The 23,047-nt window shown below is 43.2% G+C and overlaps 1 protein-coding gene across 1 annotated transcript; it reads left to right on the forward strand.

Annotated features, from left to right (window-relative positions):
• The first annotated feature begins 19,358 nt into the window (after positions 1–19,358).
• LOC136573486 (vomeronasal type-2 receptor 26-like) lies at positions 19,359–22,670 on the forward strand. Its single transcript, XM_066574774.1, has 3 exons — positions 19,359–19,364; positions 19,595–19,718; positions 21,751–22,670. The coding sequence occupies exons 1-3, from the start codon at positions 19,359–19,361 to the stop codon at positions 22,668–22,670; spliced, it is 1,050 nt and encodes a 349-aa protein (XP_066430871.1).
• Positions 22,671–23,047: the final 377 nt, after the last annotated feature.

A 23,047-nucleotide genomic window follows, 5' to 3' on the forward strand; every position in this document is an offset into this window, starting at 1 on the left:
TTTGCCCCCATATGAGGAAGTTAAGCTTGGACACAATGCCCAGAACCACTTTGTTAGACACCACCAAATACTGGTAGATAGACTGAACACCGCACAGGTGAAGGACTGTTGGACTTGCACACACGCACCTGGTGCCACTAGTCTTCTTTTCCTGGTTGTTCCAGTTCCACCGAAAGAATTGCTTACATGGACAAATGAAAACTCAGAAACCCGGAACACATTTAGTTCTTTGAACCCTGCCAATTGGTTCTCTGGTTCAGGAGGGTGGTTCATGGGAATTTTACAAAGTATACTTCAAATGGTAATGATTTTGCTCGTCATATATGTTGCTTTAAAGTTAATCATGTCTTGTATCACACGTTGTAGTGAAAAAGCTTTTGCTAAACTTTAACCCAGATGAACTTTGGGACCACCACATGACTCTAGGGAATCTGGCAGGAGCTGGCACCACTCAGGTGAACGTACCTAGCATGATGGTGGACCCTATGTCCAAACGGGGGAATGTGAGGGGTTAATTCTAGTTTTTCTCCTGTCTCAAATAAATAGGAGATAGATACATTTAATTTCTTCTGCAACTTTTACTAATATCTGAATTTCTCTCTCTTATCTTGTTCTCACATGTCTTATCTTTCTTCCTATGTCATCCTGTTCTGAGAAACTGTTCTGGGAAACTTATTCAAGGATATTTTGCTTTGATACAGTTGTCACAGAGTGCTGATATATTGTTCTTGTAGGAGATGTCTTTGAAAGAAGTATTATTAACCCCTTAGTGACCAAGCCTGTTTGCGCCTTAATGACCAGGCCAAATTTTGCAAATCTGACATGTGTCACTTTAACATGGAAAAACACCAGAAAGGTTTTGCATATCCAAGCGATTCTGACATTGTTTTTTCGTCACATGTTGTGCTTCATTTAGGCGGAAAAAATAGACCGATAGAAATTGTGTTTATTTATTAAAAGCGCCAAAATTGGGAAAATTTTGAAAAAATCGTCATTTTTTCACATTTCCAACTGCAATATCCTAAATATGTGCAAACATAATATAGAAATTTTTGCTAAGATTTATATTTCCACCCGTTTACTTTATTTTGGGGCGCACATTGGAAAAACGTTCGTTTTTTTTTAACTATTTAGGAGACGTACAAATTTAACATTACTTTTTAGCATTTTGAGGAACACTTTGTTTTCCTATACCAAGCCGAGATCGGAAAGGCTCATGAGTGTCAGAATAATAGATACCCCCCCAAATGACCTCATTTTAAAAACTACACCCCTTAATGTATTCACTGAGGGGTGTCATGAGTATTTTGACCCCACAGTTTTTTTTCAGGAATTAATTCAATTTAGAGGAGAAAAAGTAAAATTTCATATTTTTGCAAATCTGTCATTTTAAAGACATATTTTTTTCCTATAGTTTACATGAAAATCAGGATTTACACCCCAAAATGGATACCCCTATTTCTGCCGTGTTCAGAAATATACCCATTGTGGCCCTATTGTTATATCTGAGTCCACAACGGGGCCCAAAATGAAAGGAGTAGTCAGTGTCTTTCAAAACAGAAATTTTGCTTGAAGTCCTTTTAGGCCCCATAGCACACATGTAGAGTTCTTAAGCGCCCAAAACCATAGAAAACCCCCACAAATGACCCCATTTTGAAAACTAGACCCCTTAAGGAATTTATCTAGGGGTGTACTGCATATTTTGACCCCACAGTTTTTGAATGAATTCAAACCAAGCAAAAGGAAAAAATTGTGATTTTCGTTTTTTCGGCAATTCTGTCATTTTAAAAACAGCTTTTTTTGTACAGCACACATATGAAGGAAGACTTACACCCAAAAATGGATACCCCTGTTTGCCCCGTGTTCAGAGACATACCCATTGTGGCCCTAATCTTATGTCTGGATACACAACGGAGCCCAAAATGAAAGGAGCGACCGGTGGCTTTCGGAACACAAATTTTGCTTGAAGTCCTTTTAGGCCCCATTGCCCACTTGTAGAGTTCTTGAGCGCCCAAAACCATAGAGAACCCCCACAAATGACCCCATTTTGAAAACTAGACTCCTTAACGAATTTATCTAGGGGTGTACTGCGCATTTTGACCCCACAGTTTTTGAATAAATTCAAGCAAAGCAAAAGGAAAAAATTTGGATTTTTGTTTTTTTGGCAATTCTGTCATTTTAAAAACAGCTTTTTTTGTACAGCACACATATGAAGGAAGACTTACACCCCAAAATGGATACCCCTGTTTGTGCTGTTTTCAGAAATATACCCATTGTGGCCCTAATCTTATGTCCGCATGCACAACGGGGCCCAAAATAAAAGGAGTGATCGGTGGCTTTCAGAACATAGATTTTGCTTGAAGTCCTTTTAGGCCCCATTGCCCACTTGTAGAGTTCTTGAGCGCCCAAAACCATATAGAACCCCCACAAATGACCCCATTTTGAAAACTAGACCCCTTAACGAATTTATCTAGGGATGTACTGCATATTTTGACCCCACAGTTTTTGAATAAATTTAAGCAAAGCAAAAGGAAAAAAATAGGATTTTCATTTTTTGGGCTATTGTGTCAATTTAAAAACAGTTTTTTTTGTACAGCACACATATAAATGAAGGCTTTCACCCCAAAATGGATACCCCTGTTTGTCCCGTGTTCAGAAACATACCCATTGTGGCCCTAATAGACTTACAGGACACATGGCTAGGCCTACAATGAAAGGAATACCCGTTGGATTTCAGGTTACCACTGAATAAATTCCAGGCCCCATTGCCCACTTATAGAGCCATTGAGCGGCCAAAACTATAAAGAACCCCCTCAAATGACCCCATTTTGAAAACTAGACCCCTTAACGAATTCATCTAGGGGTGTACTGCGTATTTTTTTTTTTTTTCCAAATGATTTTTATTAAACATTTTCAAACATTTTCAAAATGAACATTACAATCATTTCTCACAGAATTTGTCCAAGTATACGTACACAATGTATTCTAATCACTCTTATTGTCACGTAGCATAATGTTAGCAGTCAAATGAACTCCACCTCTGGTCATTTGCGGTTGATTGTGTTCACTATACAATGTCAGCTTAGAGTTATAACTGGATGAAGATTTACTTTGTTAGGTAGATTTAACATTGATAAAGAGATTATTATTTGAATAAAGAGTTTCAACATTTCAACGTCCTGCTGAGAAATTTGAATATTTTGTTAAACTATCAATTCTGGATCCTTATATTTCTCCAAAATTTAGAACAACTTTAGAACTTAAACTTTTGCCAGGGTTTCCAAACCTCATTAAATCTATGTAAACAATTATTATTTTTTGCTTGAATTCTTTCATAGTAGTAGTGATCTGTTATCATATCCAATACCTCTGCCACTGTGGGGGGAGTCACCAACCTCCATTTCTTTGCAATCATGTTTTTTGCTGCTAACAGGAAATGACAAATCCATTTTCTGTTTTTTGGAGGTATAGACTCGCACTCCACAAATAGGAGAGCCATCTGTGGGGATTTCGTCAACCCCACTCCTGTTATGGTCTGTATCATATTAAAGACTTCCCTCCAAAATGGCTGGACCATCGGGCACGACCAGAATAGGTGATACAGAGAGCCCTCATTTCCACATCCTCTCCAGCAACCGCTGTCTACTCCTCCAAAACATCTAGCTAATTTTACAGGTGTGTAATACCATCTGGATATGATTTTTTGATGGGTTTGGAGTAGGCCGGTCGAAAGGGTGGCCTTGTTCGTCCAAGTAAAGGACCTCAGCCATTGAGCCGGGGAGAAACTCTCACTTAAATCTTGCTCCCAGTTTATTAGGTGCATTTTTTTCCTGTTATTCATACTTCCAGAAATGCAATCGTAAATTGTTTTGGTCAACAAGCGCTGACCGGAGCCAGCTTTTTGGAGCAATGTTTCTAGTTGTGTAGGGATGGAGCATTTCTCCAAATGAGAGCTGTTTAGGAAGGAGACAACTTTTATGAAGGAAAATAGCTCTGAATTTGGTAGATCGAACCTCCCTTGAAATTTATCAAAGGTAAGTATTTTACCTCTCTCGAATAGGTCTGCTATCCATTTAATTCCCCTTTTGTTCCATTCTTTTATGTTGATGTCTTGGATATAATATAAAAGAATTTCAATGGGAAGTTGAATGGCTCTCGTTCTGGGAGCAGTTCTATAGTTAAGTGCTAGATCTTTCCAGCACTGCACGGTCTTAGCCATCATTGGAGAAAGATCTCGTATTAATGAGTGTATGCCAATATGAGGGTAAAGTGCTTCTATTATGGATGCAGTGATAAGCAACCCCAGAGGTCTATTGTGATTAATATATTTTTCTATGTGACCCCAAGGAGGGAACAGGGGTTCTCTTAACCATGCCCCAGCCTGGCCAGCAACTATTGCTTGGTAGTATGTCCAGAGATTTGGAACCCCAAGACCACCTTGGTCCCTGCGCAAATATAAAATCGATGCTGCAACTCTAGGTCTTTTTCCCCCCCAAATGAATGATAAAAGTTGTTTCTGGAAACTAGTGACTGAAGATTTCGGGATAGGATAGGACAGCGTTCAGAAAAGGTACAAAACTTTCGGGAGGAACATCATTTTGTATAAAATTATTTTTCCGACCCAGGAGAACTCCTTCTTTGCTAAATTAGTCAAATCTAGGTTTAGTGAGTGAAACAGTGGGTCCAAATTAGATGGGATAATATTTGTTTTGGATTGGCATAGCTTGATCCCTAAGTATGATAGTTCCGCCGGCCATTTAAATGGGAATTCCTTTTGAATGTCTGTTTTTAATTTCTTGTCGATGTTTATTCCTAGGATAAGTGACTTATCCGAGTTAAGCCTGTAATAAGAGGCAGCACTGAAGCGTGCAATGCATTCCCGTACCTCCCTCAGTGAATTTAAAGGATCCTCCAAGGTCAGCACAACATCATCAGCAAATAGCCCTATTTTATGCTGTCTTATGTTATTGGGTATACCTTTAATTTTCAAATTTGTCCTGATTGATTCCGCTAAAGGCTCAATCACCATCACAAACAGTAAGGGGGAGAGGGGACACCCCTGACGGGTGCCGTTCGTTATATAGAAAGGGGAGGACAAGGCACCATCAACTAATATCCTTGCTGAAGGACCCGCATAGAGGGCCCGAACCGCCTGCAGGAAATTTCCTCCCACGTCAAATTTCTGGAGAACCGCGAAAGCGAATTCCCAGTGGACCCTATCGAACGCCTTCTCTGCATCCAGGGAAAGGAGGAGAGAAGGCGTCCGACTCGAGTCCATGATCCCCAACAGGTCCTGGGTTCTACGCGCACCATCAGCTGCATTTCTGCCTTTAGTGAACCCTGTTTGATCACTGTGTATAACCTCTGGCAAAACCTCCAACAATCGCAAGGCCAAGATCTTTGAGTATAGCTTAACATCGGTATTCAAAAGCGAGATAGGTCTAAAGTTCCCTGGAACTGTAGGTTCTTTGCCTGGTTTTGGTAGTGTTATAATAATTGCTTGTAACATTTCTTCAGGCATCTCGCTTTTAACCATGAAATCATTAAATATAGAAGTTAGCCGAGGTGATAGAACAGGAGCAAAGGATTTATAATATTCATTCAATAGGCCGTCTGGGCCTGGGGACTTGTAGCTTTTGGAAAGTGCTATTGCTTTGCTAACCTCACTTATCGAAATAGGTTTATTTAGGTCAATGTTTCGTGAGCCCAGCGAAGGTAGGGATATACTATCCAGGAACTTTTTTATGATCTCAGGAGTAGGTTGAGGAGTTTCTTTACAGTCCTTCAGATTATATAGATTTGCATAAAATTTTTGGAATTGTTCCGCGATTTGTTGCGGATGGGATATGCGCATATTGGGGTTAGCTGGACATTTTAAGTATGGGATTTTGGCTTTTACTTGTCTTTTCTTAGCCAACTTTGCCATCAATCTCGAAGGTTTGTCTATATTAGAGTAGTAATTTGCTTTTGTGTGTCTTTGACTTTTATTATAGCTTTCTAGAAGTTCGTTTCTTAATTCCTTTCTCAGTGCGATCAACTCCGAGTGAATATTTTGGGATGGGAATTTTTGCTCTTTTTCTTCTTGTTTTTGAATTTTCCCTAGTAGGGAGGTTATTTTGGCTTGTCTGTTTTTTCTCTCTATAATTTTTAATTTAATCAAGACTCCCCTGATCACCGCCTTATGGGCATTCCAAACAGTAAAATTACTTGTTTCAGGGTTCTCGTTTAGATTAAAGTATTCTAGTAGAGCTTGCTTAATTTGTTCCCGGATGTATGGTGTATTAAATAAATTTATATTGTTTCTCCAAATTCTAGTGGGATTAAAGGGGGGGCCCACTTTAAGAGTTATACTAGTTGGGGAGTGGTCAGACCATGTAGTTAATCCTATAGAGGATTCTGTTACGGATGAGAGGGTCCACCTGTCAACTATGAATAGGTCGATACGGGAGAATGTTTTATACCTGGGTGAAAAGAAGGTAAACTCTTTAGAGGAAGTGTTAAGGCATCTAAAGGTGTCGTACATGCTTTCCCTATGTAGCCATGGTTGCAAGGTGGGTGCTGTCCTATGACTGGCTGTTGAATCTATTTCTTTGTTTGGTATGATGTTGAAATCCCCACAAATAATTAACTTCCCTTTCTGCATTTTCCTTATTTTTTTCATTATTTTATTTAAAAATGAGATTTGGGAGCTATTAGGGGCATAAATATTGGCCATGGTAAGGGGAGTCTCGTTAAGCATACCTTGGAGGATGATGTATCTCCCTTTCAAATCAATTAATTGATTTTCCACTGAAAAGTGAAAGCCTTCCCTGAAGGCTATAACCACACCCGCATGTTTTTTGTTTTGGGCAGTAGCCGAAAAGATTTGGGGAAAGTTTTTATTTGTGAATTTGGATGATGCAAGTTCTGTGAAATGTGTTTCCTGCACACATAAAACATCTACTTTGTTTATTCTTGCATCTCTCCAAATCATTGCTCTTTTAAAGGGAGTGTTAAGCCCTTTGGCATTTTGTGAAAGAATTTTAATGGACATGGAATTGTTTTACAAAAAGCCTATGGTAAGGAATCTTCCTGGCAATACAAACAGCAAACATAACATATAATGCATAATGTAGAAAAACAGTCACATGCCTCCCCCCATGTACCCTTTTCTTCAGTAGGGCACTATAAAATAGGAAGAGGACATGCGACATAAAACAGAAGAATATCTGTAAATTATCAGGGTTAACCTGGTGAATAGTGAGGGGGGGTAAGAGTCCGCCTTGTAGAACAGAACCCTCAGTTACTCACGTATTTTGTGAGCTCAGTCCCTTGAGACATGCCTTTTACATCAGGTTGGTAGCGTCTCCTCCCGACGGGGTTGACGGCAGCGCTCTTCTGTTAGGTCCTTTTTTGGAGATAGGGTACTTAGTTGAAGGCGCTTCATCTAGTAGCGGAATGTTCCACTGCTGTAAAATCTTTTTTCCTGCTTCCGGGGAGGAAATAACATGTAAAGCATTATTTCTGTGAATTAAAATTTTTGTTGGGAAACCCCATTTGTAAGGAATGTTCTCGGAACGTAGGGAAGTTGTTATTTGCGAAAGAGCTCTCCTGGCTTTTATTGTAGATTGCGACAAATCCACGAATAAACTTATGTTGGCATAAGCAGGTGGTAGAGAACGACTTTGTCTAACTGCTAGCATCAGTTCCTCTTTTATGTGGTAGAAATGTAGCCTAACGATCACATCTCTTGGTACGGAATCCGGCAAAAAGCTTGGTTTAGCTAGCCTATGAATTCTATCAATTATACAGTCTTGATCATTAGCATTGGGTAGAATTGACTTTATTAGTTTGACGAAGAACTGTTTTAATTCTACTTGAGGGACACTTTCGGGGATGCCTCTTATCTTTAAATTGTTCCTCCTGCTTCTATCTTCCATGTCAGCCAACTTGTTTTTAATAGCTTCTACTTCTTCTTCTACCGTGTAGTGGGCATCAATCAGGCTATTGTGTGATGCGGTAATTTCGCCCATTTTCGCTTCTACATGGTCAGTACGCACTTCTAGCTCTTGTAAAGACTTATTTGCTGAAGTTGACAGAGCTTGGATGTCTCTTTGCAAAGAGCTATGTAGGGCTAGTATCATGTTCTTAATAAAGTCCTCTGATGCCGGTGCATCAGAGGATGGAACATTCAAAAGAAGCTCTTCTCCAAACTGTAATTTTTGCTGACAGGCATTTGGAGAAGGGGAAAGGCAGGGTCTCTGCTTTTCAGGGCTAGTGGAGGGGGAGGAGTGTAAGGAAATAGATGGAGACTGAGAAGAACTCGGCGCCATCTTGGATGAGCCTGCTGCTATAATGTGCGGTTTTTCAATTTCCTCACTCACCCCCTCTTGAAGGAGATCTTTCGGATGTCTCCTCTGCGTTTTCTCCCTGCTGACAGCTTGCTGGCTCGCTCCCTCCGAGAGATGTGCAGGAGAGTGCCGCTCTTCACCGCTAGTTCCGGAGCGTGTGCACGGAGCGGCGCCATCTTGGGTGCTCCGCTGTGGCCTCACCGAGCTCCGGGAGGAGAAGAAGTCTGACACCTTGGTAAGTGGAGTTTTGGAGTTTCTTCTCTTCGGCATTTCTTCTACCGGGTGTGAGTAGCTCCTCTGCACGATCCACCAGGGCTGAAGTCGCTAGAAGTCGCTTTTTGAGGGTTTGTTAGAGCGGAGCTAGCCTTCACACGACTTTCCTCCGCTGCATCAGGCCACGCCCCCCGTGTACTGCGTATTTTGACCCCACAGTATTTGAATGAATCTAAGCAAAGCAGAAGGAAAAAGTTACGATTTTCAATTTTTTTGGCAATTTTTTCAATTTAAAAACAGTTTTTTTGTACAGTGCACATAGGAATGAAGACGTTCACCCCAAAATGGATACCCCCGTTTGTCCCGAGTTCAGAAACATACCCATTGTGGCCCTAATCTACTTACAGGACGCATGGCAAGGCCTATAAAGGACGGAACACCTGTTGGATTTTAGGGCACAACTGAATAAATTCCAGGCCCCATTGCTTATTTGTACAGAATAAAGATTGACTCCCTAAAAATTCCCCCCCTCCCCCTCCGCGCCCTTTTTGGCGTTCGCAAATCTTAGATAAAAGTAAAAATGTGAACTGTGTAGTATTTCCGAAGACAGGGGTAATTACGGAGGCTGGTTGAATGGGCCCATGGGGCAATAAAACCGGGTATCCCCCCCCCCTCCTCTCATGCTTTTTGGGGGTATTTCATGACCTCAGTGGCGGGTATGGGGTGTAAAAAGTGGCGTTCCGTGAGTCTCCGTAAGCTTGATGAGGTGCGGCGGTCTCACACAGAAGGCGCTCAACAAGGTGCTCCTGGAACTGCAGGAAAGCGAGCGTTCCCGGGGCTTCTTGTAAAATACGTATCACAGGTAGCGGTCTGAATAACGCCGGGCTCACGCGGGTGCAGGCGGAATCCGCTTGCGGAGGCCCACAGCGGATCCCATCTGTGAGCCCGGCTGTGACCCTGCGTACGGCTGCGTAATGTACTGCGCATAACTGCGTACTCACACAGGCGGTCATGCACAGTACACCTTTGTTTGTATTTCCCGCACCCTCACTTAGTGATGACGCGGGTACCCGCAGCCCGTATACAATGTAGTTGCGTATGGACTGCGGGTATATCCGCGACCATGGAGCACAATGGGCTCTATGCTGCCGATATCCGCAGTAAAATAGAACCTGCTGCGTTCTCTTTTCTGCGAGTGGATTACACAATTCCAACCCGCTAATGTGAGCGGAATTGTGTAATCCAATGCGATTGATCTGCCTATTACCGCTGATCAGACGCATGTGGAATCCGTAATTCCTATCCGGTCATGTGAGACCGGCCTAAGGTAGATCGCTACCTTTTTATCACGTGACCGGGGACCGCTCAACGAGGCCCCTACCCGTCACTGCTCCAGGCTCTCTGTGACCGTTGGTCGCTGGGAGCAAGGAGATTTTAAGTTTCCTGGGCTCCCTGACTCCTGCGCATGTGTCCGGCTTTTTGCCGGCAATCGCATGTGCAGCATCCTGGAAGGTCCACGGAGGAAGATCGCGTCGGGATTCAAATACGGAGGCCTCCGGTAAAAAGATTCATCTCCTCTCACCGATCGCATCAGTGAGGGGAGATGAAACTTCAAATTTTTTTTTTAACTTTTACGTGATCGCCATTATTGGATAACGGCGAACACGTGACCAGGAACCGCTCACCGCGGACCCCCATTAAATCTCCATGCTCTTGGCTACGTTTTGTAGCCAGGAGCAGGGAGAATTTAAATTATCCCGGCAATCCACAGCTTTTGCGCATGCGCCCGCCATTTTGGCGACGGGCGCGTGTGCAGAAGCTGTGGTAAGGTCCGCGGATAAATCTGGGGGCCTTAGGTACGTACTTTCATCCTCCCTCACGGATATGATCCATGAGGGGAGATGAAACGTACGCTTTTTAAACTTTTAAAAACTTTTTTTTACTTTTTTTTTTTTTTACTTTTTTACACTTTTTTCTCACTTTACATGATCACTGTCATCCATTGGATGACAGTGATCATGTCCCCGGTACAATCTCTCTGCTCCTAGCTACACATGGCAGCCAGAAGCAGAGGGATTTTAAATTTCCCGGGGCTCGAGCCCGTCTGTTCACGCGCCCGATGTCAATCATCGGGCGCGCATGCGCAGACGGGGATTCGGGTCCCGGGACATCGGGACACCGCTGAGGACTGGGGGTGAGTATTTTCACCTCCCCTCATGGATCCGATCCGTGAGGGGAGGTGAAACTGACTTTTTTAAAACTTTTTTTTAACTTTTTCGCGATCGCCGCTAACCATTGGATAACGGCGATCGCGGTACCGGGGACCGCTCACCGCAGTCCCCGCTGACATCTCCTGCCTCCCGGCTACCTACAGGAGCCGGGAGCCAGGAGATTTTAAATCTCCCGCGCCGCCGGGCCTTCTGCGCATGCGGCTGACGTAATGCCGCCTGGCGCGCATGCGCAGAAGACCGGCTTCGGGCCCCGGAGCGGCAGGAGAGCGGGGAGCAGCGTGCCAGACCTGGGTGAGTAATTTCAGCTGCTCCGATGGATCCGATCCATCAGAGCAGCTGAATCTTTAACTTTTATGTACTTTTATTTACTTTTTTTGCGATCGGCGCTATCCATTGCATAGCGCCGATCGCAATGCCGGGGGGGGCTCCGAACAGCCCGGGATGACAGCTCCATGCTGTCAGCTACCTGCGGACACCGACAGCATGGAGCTGTCACGTCCACAGCCCGAGGGGCACTATTCTCTGCAGGAAGCATGTTTTTACGTCCTCAGAGAATAGAGCCCACTTCGGGAGGACGTAAAAACACTATGGGCTGGTCGTTAAGGGGTTAATTGTAATCTCCAGATGTCCAGCGACCTTGGACATGCGCAGTGACTAACTCATTACGTAAACAAATCTTCTCTATAATTTCTGTAACTCTGCTGAATAAACTCACTTCGCTTCTTGGCATCGCATGTCATATGTGGTTGTCCATCTGCGTCGTCTATGAGTACTCATATCTAAGACTAATTCGGAAGCAGACAGCATCAGCTGAATGGTCTATCAAAGACGCCCCTAACAGCTGCCTGTCTTTATCTTACCCTGACATACATCTGACTGACACAACAATGCTCAGCACACCCTACAGCATCAGCATAGCATTTCAAAGAGCTTTCTGCCCTCAATGTAGAGGCCGAATTGGCTAATGTAATAATGTAGGCCATTTTCCTGTTACTGTAAATCCAGAAAAATCAGCTTTACACCAAAATTACTGAATGGTCTTTTTGCTGCAAATGTCAAAAGTGAGAATTCTCTAATGGTATTCACTAAGTTTGTGTTCTTTCATGCGTTTCCTTTTTGCAGTTCTTTTTAAGAAGATTGCATTTCCAAGATCCCATGGGAAAAGATATTTATTTTAATGAGAAAGGAGAAATGACTTCAAACTATCAGATTATTAACTTTGTATTAATGTTTCCTACTGTATTTATCTTAAAGAATGTTGGAAGATTCAATAGCTCTTTGCATGAAAATCAACTTTTAATAGATACTAGTAAAATAGTTTGGAAAAATGGCAAAGTAAGTATTAATACTTTTCCTAGACAACACATGTGAATGTATCTAGTCACATGATATTGGGCATAATCACTGAACAATGTTAGAAAGTAATTAACTTACAAAGGCTCTAAAGACCCATATACATGGGACGACTGTCAAGCAAACAATGCCTGACACTCATCCCTCTGTGTACTCAGTCACGTGCTGCTGCACAGTAGCGAGTATCGCTTGCTCGCTCATCAGCAGCGAGGCGGGGCAACTGGAGCAGATTTCTGTTCCCACTCTCCCCCATCCGTCTAAATGGCTGCTATTTACCCTGAACGATCATTATTCAAGATTTTAAGCTGCATAAAATCCTGAACGATGATCATTCAGTGTAAACAGCAGTCATTCAGTACTGAACAGCAGCTGCTAAAATGAATGGAGAGGGACAAGAGATTGCGAGAAGAGAAATCTCCTCCAGCCGCCGCTTGCAGTTCTGTGTCTGTGGAAGTTGCTATGCTACTTTTTGGTGCTCTGAAGCTTCCGAATGGAACTCGAATAACCCAAATGATTGCAATTTTACAATTAATTTAGAATTGAAATTTTAATGAATGCCATATAATTTCATGTTATTCTTTTTTTTTTTTTATAATCAATGTTTATTGAAAATTTTACAATATACACAAACAGTATAACACGAGGGAGGTCTGAGCTCCGTACACTCCGGCTCGTCGGACGCAGAAAATTAACTCTTGAAAATGACAAAAACAATTCAGGCCAACACTGAGCCTTTAGTTAAGAATGATTCTATGCGGTGAACAAGAACCTTGGAGTACATTATCAATAAAAAAGAAAAAGGCTACGTATAATGACCTCAACATTAACATAGTGAAGGGCTTACAAACCCAGGGGAAAAAAGGGGGGTGGGGGGGGGAGGGAAGGGAGTGGGAGGGTAGAGAGGGGGGGTGGAATGGGGATAAGGAACTCATTCTACTCTGAGAAGTAGCGGTCAGGAGAACCACCGAGAAAGGTCAGCAAGAGAGTCAATGTGGGAGCCAGTGAGAAAAGCCAGTGAAAGAGGCCGGACCGGAACAATGCTCCAGAAATGGCAAAGGACCAGTACAATAACCAGGGATCATGAGTTTTTAATGGGGGGGGGGGAGATCATTGCTATGAGCTTAGCTTAGCTTATCCTCTGCTCCACATTGGCCACAGGGCATTCGATCAGACCCTGTTGTTCCACACCACTGATCTCCAAGGGGACCATGTTTCTATGAATTTCTCATGTGTACCCCTGGTCCAACTCGAGAGCTCCTCTAGATTTGCGAGGAGGATCACTCTGTCTCTCCAAAGGTCCACCGTGGGAGGATCATTTTGTTTCCACAGCAAGGGAATTAGGGCCTTAGCTGTGTCGATTAATATGGGAAATCAATTTGTGTTTTAGGGGATGAAAGGCGGGAGTCGGCCTCCACAGGAGAACCACCTCAGGGGATAGTGTCAAGTCAGGCAAAAGCTTCTTTAGGATCTCGCCCACCGCTCCCCAGAAGGTATGATCCAGTATCCATCTCGCATCTCCAACAGCTATCCTGTGCAAGTAGTTTGTGGTCTGAAAGCCATTGTGGGGTTCTATACCATCTTGCCAGGAGCTTATAATGCGATTCCTGGGAGGTGACGCATGGAGAGAGTCCAAAGGCTGTCTTTAGGATGAGTTTGGTTTCACTAGAAGATAAAGATATATTGAGCTCTCTCTCCCATGAGACGAGGAAGGCAGGTTTCGTATCCCTCGGGGGGGATATAAAATGTTTGCAAATATAGGACACTTTCCTAGAAGATGGGGTGGGTCCCTCTAATACCATCTCGAATGGGGTATGTGGTCTAGTGGTTTTGTGTCTTTTCAAGAATTCGTTTATGACTTTTAACAAGTGCATAGAGACGAGGAACGGTTGGGGAGGATGTCTTCCAGGGAAGACAGGGGGGCCTGATGTGCTATGGATAGCACATCCTGGAAGCTTTTATCATCTAGGATCTTCCAGATTTTTGCGGAGCAAGGATCTAGCGGAAGGTCCAAATATCTATATAGTGCTGAGAGGGGTGTGTACCGGGAGGGACTTGGAGCCAGAGTCTTCCCTAGTGCGGACAAGGTCTCAAGAGCCCCTCTCAGGAGGGGGCCACCTCTCCATCTCCCTTTGCCTCTTCCCTCCGGGAAACAAAGGTCTTCCTCGAAGGTGGGTCCGTAGGCGCCTCTGGCACGGGGCTGAATCAAAGGGTCCTTACTGGGATGAGCTAGTTCAAGCCAATGGTTTAGTTGGGTAGCCAGGTATAGCTCTCGTGGGCATGGCAGGTCCACTCCTCCCTCCGAGCGCCTCTTGATCAGCATGCAGTGGGCCAACCTAGGTCTTTTTCCCCTCCAGAGGTATCTGGAGAAGATTGTACGCAATGTCTTAAAGAAATTGGAAGGGATATAAATCGGTAGGAGCCTAATTTTATAGAGGATGATATATGATTTTAATATTTTTCCTTCCCAGCCACGATATGAAGGGCAGGTCATAGGATCGTAGCAATTTTTTTACTTTAGGCAGTAACGGAAGGAAGTTTGTCGAGTATAAGTCCTCAGCCTTTTTTGTGAGCTTTATGCCCAAAAAGTCAATCGTTGAATCCGACCATGAGAAGGGGGATTTGTTTTTAATGGCCCTAAACCGGTTAGGAGGAATAGATATATTTAAGGCAGTCGATTTAGCAAGATTGCTTTTGAAGTTGGAGAGGGTTCCAAAGTTCTCAAGAAAAGAGATAAGGCGGGGAGGCCAAACTCCGGGTTTGTGATGAGAAATATAATGTCATCTGCATAGGCTGTGGCCGAGAGTGTCTCCCCTCCCACTCTTAAGCCTTGTATCAAGGGGTCTAGCCTGATTTTTTGTAGGAAGGGTTCGAGGTGCAAGAATGAATAAGGTGGGGGAGAGGGGGCAACCCTGCCTCGTGCCATTATTTATATTAAACGAAGGGGATAGAGAATTATTGATTTTAAGTCGTGCGTGTGGCAACGCATATAGAGATAAATTTTGGAGGGATGTTGTAGTGCTTTAGGACATGCTCCATGTAGATCCAATTGACCCGGTCAAATGCTTTTTCGGCATCCGTGCCGATAAAAGCGAAAGGAATATTATGGACTTGGCAGTATTTGGCCGCTTGGAGTAGCCTTAGGCAGTTGTCTCTACCTTCTCTTCCCCTGACAAAGCCAGATTGTTCGGGGTTAATCAATTTTGTAATGCATTTTTCAAGACGTTTGGTCAGGATTTTGGCCCAGAGCTTTACATCAAAATTAATAAAGGAGATAGGGCAGTAGCTCCCGCAGGATTTGGGATCCTTGTTTTCCTTGTGCACTAGGGTGATGTGAGCCTCCTGCGCCTGCCTTGGAAGAGGGGCGCCGTGTAATAATGAATTAAAGAGTTCAGTTAGTCTAGGTATGAGGGTAGATTTGAAAGTCTTATAGTAGATGAGAGGGAGGCCATCGTGGCCAGGGCTTTTACCTGGAGGGGAGGAGTTTATAAGATCTTCTACTTCTTGGGAGGTAATAGGGGTCAAGAGAGCGGTCGACTCCTCTTCATCTATTTTGGGGAGATTAAGTTCTTTGAGGAAGGAGTCGATTTGTCCCTTGAAGTTAAGGGCAGACTCTGGGGAGAGGGGGTCCCGAAGGTTATAGAGGCTAGAATAGAAACTTTGGAATTCCCTAGCGATTTCAGGAGTGGAGGAGACTCTCTGGCCTTTTGAGGTCTTGATAGGTTTTATAAGGTTTCTGGTACAGGCTTTTTTAATAAGTGCGGACGTATATTTACTTCCCTTGTTTCCCTGTGCGTAAGTGACATGCTTGAGGTAAAGGTGTTTTTAATTGTATTTGGATTCAAGGATGAGTTTGAGTTCTCTTCTGCGGGATCCTAATTCCTCAGAGGAGGTCTTGCTCATAGTTAGTTTCGAGGCGCGTTCATTCTTGGAAATTTGAGCAAGTTTGTTGTCAATTTCCAACTGCTGTTTTTTCTTCGCTCTAGCACCTGCTGCGATCAAGAGCCCTCTCATGAAGGCCTTATGGGCCTCCCAAATCAAAGGGATTGATAAATCGTCTGATTTGTGTAGTTGAAAAAATTCTTCCATCATATTGTTGTCGTGTTCTCTCCTCTTCAGAATCGAGAAGGGAGGGATTAAGTCTCCAGCGCCATTCGCGGGGGGAGGGATTTGGTAGATGGAGGTCCAAATGGACCGGAGCGTGGTCTGTGACCACTATAGGATCAATTGAGGCCTTCTCTACATGCTGGAGGAGGGGCAAGGACACAAAGACGTAATCAAGGCACTGGAAGGAGGAGTGGACCTGTGAGAGAAAAGTATAATCTCTAGAGGTCAGATTTAAGCATCTCCAGCTGTCGACCACATCCATCTCAAAAAGGGTGCGAATGAGTTTGCTTAATTTCCTTTGGGATATATGCGATTTTCCTGCTGAAAAATCTAATAGAGGACAGAGAGTAAGATTAAAATCCCCGCCCAGGATGATCTAGCCATTAGCAAAGTGTTTGAGAGCCTCTAATTGTTTAATCAGCCATGTCACCTGATCGGTATTAGGGGGTGTATAGATTTGCGAGTGTTACCTTAGTGCTGTTTAGAAGGCCCCTTAAGAATAGAACCCTGCCCTCCTCGTCTGAATGGCGTGCCTCACAAGCGAAGTTGAGAGATTTATGTAGCAAGATTGAGACCCCTTTCGAGGCGGATGAAGGGTGTGAGCTGTGGAATGCGAGTGGATACTGCTTACCTGGTAGAGACAGGCATCTATCTCCCCTGAAGTGGGTCTCCTGCAGGAAGACGGCGCCAGATCCATACCTCTTTAATAAAAGTGCAATATGATGCCTCTTTGGAAGGGAGTTCAGACCATTAACAATGAGTGTCGTGACACGTATAAGATCGTCCATGTCGCGAACGCGGAGCAGATAGATGTTTCTTCTCTTTGCTGCGGACAAAGAAGAAGATGTTATTGGCCAAGTCAAGCTTATCTTTCAAGATCTGGCTCTCCTCTTTTTCAGTAGTGGTGTAGAATGAGGTTGGGGGAGGTTTGGGGACGTTAAGGGGGGAGAGGAGGGGGGGACGGGAATTGACAGAGAAGGAAAGATTAAGACAGTTGGTGAACAAACATCAATTACACCAACGTAACAAATGAAATTTTGCGTCACCGAGTCCGAAGACCTTGGACTCGGTTCTAAGTGGGGGCGAGTTGTCTGTGCTCTAGACTAGAGGACAGATAACTATGTAGTCAGCCTGATCAGACATACGCTCACCAGGTCCGATAGATAGAATAACAAATGTAACAGTCACAGAGAGAAGGAACCTTCTCAGGAAGAAACATGAGAAAAGATGCAAGATAATAATACGAGAGTTATTTGAACTATTGAGCAGAAGGGGCCGTGTCACCCTGGGACTCCTTGATGGAGAATAGGTCCCTTGGGGGGTCTGTCAAAGGGGATGTCCCACCACGGGCGAAATCTTTCTCACGGCCTTTCAGGACAGGCCCGTGGGATCAGTCCAATGGGCTGCAATACGAGAGAAAAGGAACGTCCTCAAAATCAGGTATCCATGCTGGCTGCAGGGTCCTTAACCTTTTTCTTTTTCCCTTTGGGGGACTTAAGATTGCCAGCTACGTGCCAAGCTTCGGGTGGAGAGAGCTTCGGCAGTTTCGGGAACTCAGGAAGGGGTAGCCAACACGGTAGTTCTATAGGGTCCATCTCCAAATGTTCCCAGCAACTGCGGAGATTCTCCGGAGAGCGAACCATAAATCTGCGGCTCTTATAAAATATGCTAATGCCAAAAGGGAATAGCCATGCATAGCGTATATCGCTTGCCCTTATCGCTTCCAGAAGAGGGCGGAGAATGCGTCGTTTTGCAACGGTAGCCGGTGAGAGATCCTGGAAGATCTGGATGGGGGAATCCCCGTATTTGAGATCTTTACAGAGTCTTGCTGCTTTTAGTACAGCAGAAGTGTCCTGAAAAGAACAATTTGCAGACGACATCACGTGGTGGGTCTGTTGGGGGAGGTAAAGGTCTAAGGGCTCTGTGGACCCGTTCGATGGTTATTGAAGCTGCTCATTCTACTCCCAGGAGCTGCTCAAAAATTTCTGAGGTGACCTTGTGGAGGGATTCCGCCGCCCAGGACTCCGGGAGGCCCTTAAATCGTATGTTGCACCTCCGATTGTGATTTTCAAGGTCCTCCTGTAGGATGAGTGCACAATTTAAATTCTCATGTTGCTCTTTTAATATGTTGGCTACGGCTAGGGCATGGGAGGTGATAGAGGCAGAAGCAGTTTCAAGGTCCTCTATTCTGCGGCCCATCTGTTTAAAGTCCTCCTTTATTTCTGCAAGATCTGCTATAATGGGGTTCAGGGCATTCAGAATTAACTCCTTCATGAAGCCCCTAGATACATTTTCAGTGTCCTCCTCGTCCGATGAGGACTCTCCCTCCCCCTCCTTACTGTAAGTAGAAGCAGTTCCCTGGGCCGGCGCCATCTTGGAGGATGGGTGCGGGGAGCGGGAGCCGCGCTCCTTTAGGTAGCGCTGCATGCCCGTCTGGTTTTTTGTTGCTTTGGGTGTGCAGGGTTTCTCTCCCCCCCCCCCTGTCCTTCATTATCCTCCTCATCTCCGTGGCTGTAAGCGGTGCTGGGAGACCTCTTTGAGCGCTGTACTGAGGGAGCTCTGGTCTCACGCGGCCATGTTGCTCTGTGGTCAGGCTCCGCCCCCCCATTTCATGTTATTCAACACAATAACAAATAATGATGATGATGATTATCCTTTAGTCGCATCTGATCGGTCACTCCATGGATCTATGTTCTCCATGAATGGCAGTCTTTCAACAAACAATACAGATGCAGAATGCACTGACATCATATATAGTAGTTGAACTCATTGATGAGGCCTACAAGTGAGCCAAGCATCCACATTTTCGAAAGATTTGCTATTTTTTGGAGTCAACCTAAAGGGAATTTCTGGGCAAAAACTATGGATAGTTAATTGCTGGAGACCTGCAGCTCATAAGTGCTGATTTTAACACTTGCTCTAGGAAAGAGAGACATAAGAGTGGTAGAACCCTACTTTTATGTGTTTTGAAATCAAGATAGCAAGTTATCACCTATCCACATTGAGTCTCCCCAAGCAGTTATGTCAGAATAAATGGAGTGCTGCGCGAGCATGCGTGGTCAACGCTCCATTGAACGGAAATAGCACAAATCTCCACAATCCCATTGAAAGGGAATGAAGAGTCAGCATGCTTGTGTGACCAGTGCTACATTCAGTGAGAGGATTAGGGACACAGGACCCCCATTCTTGGGATTAGTGGGGATTACAGATGATATCTCCCTCATTCAACTAGTTATCCGGTAGGTAGGAGATAACTTGCAATTCTGGATCAACTCCTTTAGATTTACTTTACAAAAATAGAATTCCTTACAATTATACAAAAATGTTCATCTTAATATTTTAATTTGATGACTTATGTTTTAGATACCAGTTTCTAAATGTTCTGAGGACTGCCCACCTGGTTATCGAAGAATCCTAATGAGAGGAAGACATAAGTGTTGTTTTGAATGTCTAAAATGTTTAGATGGAGAAATATCTAATGACACAGGTAATGGGTTTTATTTCATAGTCTATAAGATATTTTGATTACATTAGTAGTGCATTTTTCCAGAACAGTGGCGTTGTTACTGCCTAACACTGGGGGCATATTTACATGGTCTTTTGATGGTGCCCTGGGTCTTTTATTTCCAGCAATCAAAACATTCAATTGGATTCTGTCTGCCAGTGACTCAGGTATCTTCATTCCATACCAGTCTTATATATTTATTCATTTATTATTTATTGGGCTCTGTCTATCCTGTTAGTACAAGAGTCAAAGGGGTTTACTTACTAATAACATTAATCCTCTATCCACAGGAAATGGAATACATGACTGATTGCTGGAGATCTGATTGCTGGGACCCTGAGTAATCCCGACATCCTTACACCTCATGCTCTCAATGTTGATGGATTGGCGGACTCATGCGTGATCACCACTCAATTTACTCTTTGCGCTAGAAGTGAATGGAGTGGTGGTCATTATTGCTCACCACCAGTCCTTTCACATGAATATCTCAGGATGTGCAGATTTTGAGATCACTGGAGGTCCAAATGTTAAACCTCCAGTACTGTGAACAGGCCTTTTCGCCTATCCTATAACAGTGGATTCAGTTCATTATTGAGAAAATCCCAATAAGTATTTACTCCAATCACTGAACATTATTACAGTTTCATTGTAAATTTAAATCAATGAAAACATAATATTCTTTCATGGACAAAAAATTTCAAACTGGAGACACCAACTTAATTTCAATAAGAGAAATTAAGCCACTATACAGGGGTTTCTGCTCAAACCTCTGTGAATATTGGCACTGACAACATGCACACACTCTGGATGCAGGATAACAGACCCAGGCTGATCCACTATTGAAGGCTGGGTGTCTTTATCATTTTTGTTCTATTCTACTTATTTTGATCTTACATTTGTGCCCCTGATGAGGTAGCGAGGGCTAGGGCTGCTTAAGCATGTAGGGAAATTTCCAAAAAGATAGCTTTACAGCTTTAAATACAGTTACTGGAATAGGGACTATTATTGCATGGTATGTGAGTCAACACACCCTTTATTCATCCTGTGATGAGAATGAATAGAGGATGAGGGCCATACAGGCTATGAAAGGGTGATCAGATCTATCTAATGGGAGATCCACATTATGACTAGCTTTTCATATATAGTTCATTGCTTTTACTCTTGTAGCGGTTATAGTCCCCCTATGTAAAGGTAGCTGCTTGTTACTAATTAACAGGTCAAAAGAGGTGTTATCTTTCTTTAAGGAGAGCACCAAAAAAGTGTGTGGAGACATTAAGTTGGGGGAGGGTTTCACGGGGCAAGCCTTCATCTCTCCCCAAGGAGAACACACAGAAGGCATGTGAGAAGACACCTGAGAGGTGACTGAGTAGACTTATAAGGCCATGCATGCTCCTTTGGGTAATTTATGCAAATAAGGAAGATGAAACAATACCTCTGTAGTGTCAGCTATTAGATGATAGCATACCTTCAAATAATGATTGGGAATAAGAAACCAGATCAGAAAATTTTACATAGACAGCTGTCTTGAGGTGTTTGCCCCTCATCAGTGTGTAGTAGGTATCTGGCTTGGCTAGTGAGAGGCCTATGATGTTTTACAGACTTGTTAAAGAGTTGTACATTGATTTGATGGAATGCTACCATCCAATAGATGGGGCTGCAGAGGTACTGTTCCATCTTCAAAGTTTGGATAATTAACGGGGGTCATCTCATTCTACATCTGAGGGTATAATTGATATTTTTATGTTAGAATTAATAGTGTTATCAGATCTTTTTAATATGTCAATTAAAGTTACATTTCTATCAATAAAAATTACATTTTAGTTAACTCATTGATGTCACAAAATGGTAGTTGAGGATTTGGAAACTTTTTTAATAAAGTTTGTGGACTGGTTGAATTTGGGTTAATTAACTAATCACATTTTCAATTTTGCATTTGTTATAATAAAGTGTTCAAATAAAAAGGTGTTGTTTTATTATTTTATGTTTATACAAAATATATATTCTTCCTTTATAGACAAGAGCTCATGCTACAGATGTCCCAGAGACCAGTGGCCAAATAATGAGAAGCAATGTGTATCAAAGGAAACAGAATTTTTATCATACACTGAAGACTCAATATCTCTTACTATAACTATTGTTACTGTACTTCTTTTTCTTAAATCTTCAGCTATCTTGGGCATCTTTATTTTACTTAGAGATACACCAGTAGTCAAGGCCAATAATCAAAGCTTGAGCTTCATTCTACTTGTCACCATTATGTTGAGCTTCCTCTGTGTATTTCTGTTTTTGGGCCACCCTATACGTATAACCTGTATGCTTCGTCAGACTTCCTTTGGAATCATCTTTTCAGTAGCTATTTCTTCTATCCTGGCTAAAACCATCACAGTCTACATGGCCTTCAAAGCCACCAAACCTGGAAGTTCCTGGAGGAAATTTTTTGGAGTAAAGATCACAAACTGTCTGATGTTTGTTTGTTCATTTGTCCAAGTGGTAATCAGCATTATCTGGTTATCATTTTCACCCCCATTCCCAGAAAGCAACTTTGACTTGCATTTTGGTAAAATTATTCTCCAATGTAATGAGGGTTCAGTGGTGGCATTCTCCATTGTTCTGGGTTACATGGGTTTTCTTGCTGCAGTCAGCTTCTTGGTTGCTTTCCTGGTAAGAAATTTACCAGATAGTTTTAATGAAGCTAAAAACATCACATTCAGCATGCTGGTTGTCTGCAGTGTCTGGATGGCTTTTATCCCAGCCTATATGAGTATTACTGGGAAAAATACTGTCATTGTGGAAATATTTGCTATAATATCTTCAAATGTTGGCATTTTGGGCTGCTTATTCTTTCCTAAGTGTTATATTATACTGGTCAGACCAGATTTAAACTCAAAAGAAATGTTACATCATAAATATAAAAAGGAAAATAAAGGTACATAATGTTTTTTTCAGCAAATCAAAAGATTCAAACTATTTCAGAAAGTGCATTTTGCTGATTTTGATATAATCTCACATTAATCTGTTTTATCAATGTGCAATTTTAATTATTTTTGTTAACACCCTGTTATGCGTTACCTATGGCTTGCTATTAGAGATGAGCGAGCGTACTCATTAAAGACAGATACTTAAGCGAGTATTGTCCTTTTCAAGTGCCTGCCTGCTCGCCCGCAAAGATTCGGGTGCTGGCGGGTGACGATGGGGGAGAGTGGGGGGAATGGCGGGGAACAGGGGGAATCTCTCTTTTTCTCCCCCTCCTCCGCTCACTCCAGCAACCCACCGCTCACCCCTGCTGGCACCTGAACCTTTGCAGGCGAGCA

This window comes from Eleutherodactylus coqui, chromosome 7 (genome assembly GCF_035609145.1).
Source record: "Eleutherodactylus coqui strain aEleCoq1 chromosome 7, aEleCoq1.hap1, whole genome shotgun sequence".
NCBI lineage: Eukaryota > Metazoa > Chordata > Amphibia > Anura > Eleutherodactylidae > Eleutherodactylus > Eleutherodactylus coqui.